Genomic DNA, 3,746 nt, shown 5'->3' with positions numbered 1-3,746 from the left:
GTCCCACGGCCCTCTGTGGCCCAAAGTTAAACACTGTTGTTCTTTTGAGGCCCTCAAGATGGCGCTCATGGCCCACAATTGGGCCACGGCTCACAGGTTAAGAATCTCTGCTCTACTGCACACTTTCTATGTTACAGTCTGATCTAAATCCAGTTTACCTTGTAGGAAAGGCTGCTCCCTCTACTGGGTGCGTCCTGCCAACATATCACAGACTGGGATGTAGTGAGAATAAACCTCATAAATAAAGAATAAAACTATTATCACTGTGGTTTTTCATTCAAATGGCCTAAAATAAGCTACATTTAATTTAAATCACATTTGGGAAAGCACCTTGATTTCAGGAATGGATCAAGTACAACAGATCAAAGAACCAACCTAAACAAATMCTACCTCCACATGTAAACAAAAGTAAAGAGAGAAAAACAGACACTCCCAGAGAGCTGGTACTGTTGTGGACTAGCTGGAGACAACTAGAGAGAGAAAGCAGACATGTACCTAAAACTAAAACAGCTCTAGAACTCTACATAAACGTAACAGATTTGAGAGTTAAGACAGGTTTTAGACACCTCTGACCACTTGTTTTCTTCAACATGTTCAAAACCCCTGCCTCGAGTGCAGGAGTTTCAGTATCTGAGTGTTTTGTTCCTGAGTGATGGCAGGATGGAGGAGATGGATCGATGGATTAAGAAAGAGCTGAGTTAAAAGGCAAAGCTCTGGATTTACTGGTCTGTCTTCGTTCCAACCCTCAGCTGTGGTCATGAGGSGTRGATCATGACCGATAGAACCAGATCCTGGATACAAACAWCTGAAAAGAGCTTCCTTCATAGGGTGGTCAGACTCAGCCTTGGAGATAGGATGAGGAGCTCTGTCATCCAGGGGGAGCTCAGAGTGGAGCCACTGCTCCTCCACGTTGAGAGGACTCAGTTGAGGTGGTTCATCTGGTTAGGATGCCTCCAGGTCACCTCTCTTTAGAGGTGTTCCAGAAATGTCCCACTAGTAGGAGGCCCCAGGGAAGACCCAGGACTCCCTGGRGGGATTATGTATCCTCTCTGGTCTGGAAACATCTCGGGGTCAGCCCAGGACGAGCTGGAAGGTGTTGCTGGGCACAGCAGTGTTRTATAAAGTACCACAAAGTGATACTTGAGTAAAAGTACAAGTATCTTATCATAAAATGACTTTGGTAAAAGTTAAAGTGTCCTTTATGAATATAACTTGAGTAAAAGTGTTAAAGTATGTGATATTKGTTGTAGTTAAGTATTAAAAGTCAAAGTGTAGATTTAAAATGAGCAGTTAGATTTTCTGTAAGGACATTTATTAGGAGGTGACCTCCCCAAAAACTGCAGAAATGACTGTTGTATTAAAAGAATGAATGGATGTTAAATTTAGGATGCACTAGTCCAGCTGTTTCAGTTTATATACATATATCAAGGCTGCACAAAGCTTTTCCCCAAAATGAAAATCTATCTGAGGGCTGCGGCCAAATGTAAGAATATAATTCATGAAATACAAATACTTCTTAAGTACAGTCCTTTGATTTGAAGGATTCTGTCCTGCTGGAGTGTGACATGATTTGTTTGTGTACAAACTAATACACTATCAGAGTTTTATATATTTATACTTCTCATTCAACCACAGTTAAATTCACTCTATCTAGGAGGCTCAGTTTATATGGATAGTTTTTATTTTTTACAACAAGCTGCAATGAAAACAAGCAGAAATGAAATAAAAGTAACAACTTTATACTTCTTGTCTTTTTTAAAAAATGTAAGGAGTGAAAAGTAGGCTGAAAAATATTTACTCAAGTAAAGTACAAGTACCCAAAAATTCTACTTAAGTACAGTAAAGAAGTATTTGTACTTCRGTACTTTACAGCTCTGGGGGACAGGGAGGTCTGAGTTTCTCTCCTGGACCTGCTGCCTCCATGACCTGACTTAAACTCTGATGGGTCCTTTCTTACACCTGGTTGTAGCCAGGCACCAGGGTGGAAGTGTGCACCTCACTYTTGAACYGGTAACTTGAAAAATAAGRGACAGATAGATGAAAGGTATTCCCAAGTCCTCYATTCGCTCCATGATGGGGGATGACTACTGTCTTTATTCATGTATAATACTGTACTGGAAATTTAACCCTAAAAATAATCCATAAAGTGTTTCAGGGTTCTCACTCCTTGGTCAACATCAAATTCAAGGACCTTTCAAGGACTTTCCAGTACCAGTCTCCTCAGATTCACAAAACAAGTGTAATGGCATTTACCTACTGCTACCAGAGACTGTTACCAATAAACAGGTTTAATATCATGTAATTCAATGAAAAACTGGGAATCAATGAAAGAAAGTKGATTAAATGTTTACCCTACATTCATATCTACAACACATGAACATGTAATTATGTCCTGGGAGGGTCTGCAGCTCAGTTTGGGAGGAGGGGATGTGAGCAGGTCCAGACCCTCGGTGAGGACAGGAGGTGTGGTGCTTCACCTGGGCTCAGAAAGAAAGACCCGCCCTGCTCTGCTCTGATTGGGTAAAACTGTGACTATGGCTCACGTTTGTTGAAAGCCACGTCAGTTTACTGTAATCCTGAGTTATCCACTGCAACAAATACAAGTTTGGGTTTCTTTGTTTTATTTTAAAATTATTATTATTGTTGTTTATTATAATTTTTGGCTGTTTTCACAAACTTTCCAGGGCCTTGAAATCATTTTTTCAAATTCACAAACTTTCAAGAATTTCAAGGACCTGTGGGAACACTGGTGTGTGTGTGTGTGTGGGGGGGTGTAGTGGTAGTATTATACATGGGTTATTGATGAATAGATTTTTTAATGCTTTTTAAGATCTAATAAAGATGATCGTATTATACTCAAGATCATATTATACATGAATAAACACAGTGATTAAAAACATAAAACTTTTAGAAACCTAAAAAATACAGATTTCTTGTAGCCTACCTGTTGTTTCAGGGCCTCTCTGTAGTTCAGAATCCTGTCCCTGGTAGACCTGGGTCTCTCTGAGGTGAAGACCCTGGTTTGTAAATCCCCAGCAGCAGGGTCATTGCCGGGCCTGTTAGAACCGTCACAGAACCACACTGTTCAGCTTTGACAAAGAGAAATGATACATTAATAATAAGAAAWTCCTCACTGAATCTGAGGCTCAGCGAAGCTTGAAGCACTGAGCTGGCTGTGAGGACTGTGGTTCTCCAGCTGACTGGACACCCCTCCCCCCGRTGGTACGGTCCAGTAGGACAGAGGAAACCCAGCACCAGGAACAGAGTAATGAGCGTCTGAACAGTGGAGARACACAAACTCCATGATGGTGTTCTCGTCTACAACAGGGAAGATGTTGAWGACCAGCACTCACAGGGGGCCAGGCCTGGATCAGGTGGGTTTCTGGTTCCGTAGAACTGATGAGGTTCTCCGTATGGGCTTCTGTAAGGTTCACTTAGTGAGGAGGGTGGGTGAGGAAGAAACATGGGGTTTCTGCAGGAACGCAGATGGACAACATTTAATGATGTTTACATTAAAACCAGGTTAAATCTGAGTAAAGAGTTACTTCATGACAAATATTTTATTAAATATTAAAATCAGTAAAAACACAACAACAGATGTTTTTCATCTTGAACTAAAATCTACTCAGTTTTAGTTTTACTTGTTAGTCAGAATCCAGCAGTAATCAGATGTCAGTGTTTCCATTGATGTTGTGTGTATATATATATATAAATACACACACACACACACACACACACACACACAC

General features: G+C 40.7%; 1 protein-coding gene across 1 annotated transcript in view; it reads right to left on the bottom strand.

Annotated features, from left to right (window-relative positions):
* Positions 1 to 3,746, bottom strand: part of LOC106534125 (centrosome and spindle pole-associated protein 1) — a gene marked incomplete at its 3' end in the record, with an annotated part of 36,454 nt that overhangs the window by 13,747 nt on the left and 18,961 nt on the right. The window contains 3 exon segments of the mRNA XM_014030647.1: positions 2,945 to 3,056; positions 3,135 to 3,276; positions 3,354 to 3,472. Of these exon segments, the coding sequence (XP_013886101.1) occupies positions 2,945 to 3,056; positions 3,135 to 3,276; positions 3,354 to 3,472 (373 nt within the window).

This window comes from Austrofundulus limnaeus, unplaced genomic scaffold (assembly GCF_001266775.1).
Source record: "Austrofundulus limnaeus strain Quisiro unplaced genomic scaffold, Austrofundulus_limnaeus-1.0 Scaffold1094, whole genome shotgun sequence".
Classification (NCBI taxonomy): Eukaryota; Metazoa; Chordata; class Actinopteri; order Cyprinodontiformes; family Rivulidae; genus Austrofundulus; species Austrofundulus limnaeus.
Note: the sequence above shows the minus strand (reverse complement) of the source record. Positions and strands in the feature narration are given on the sequence as shown.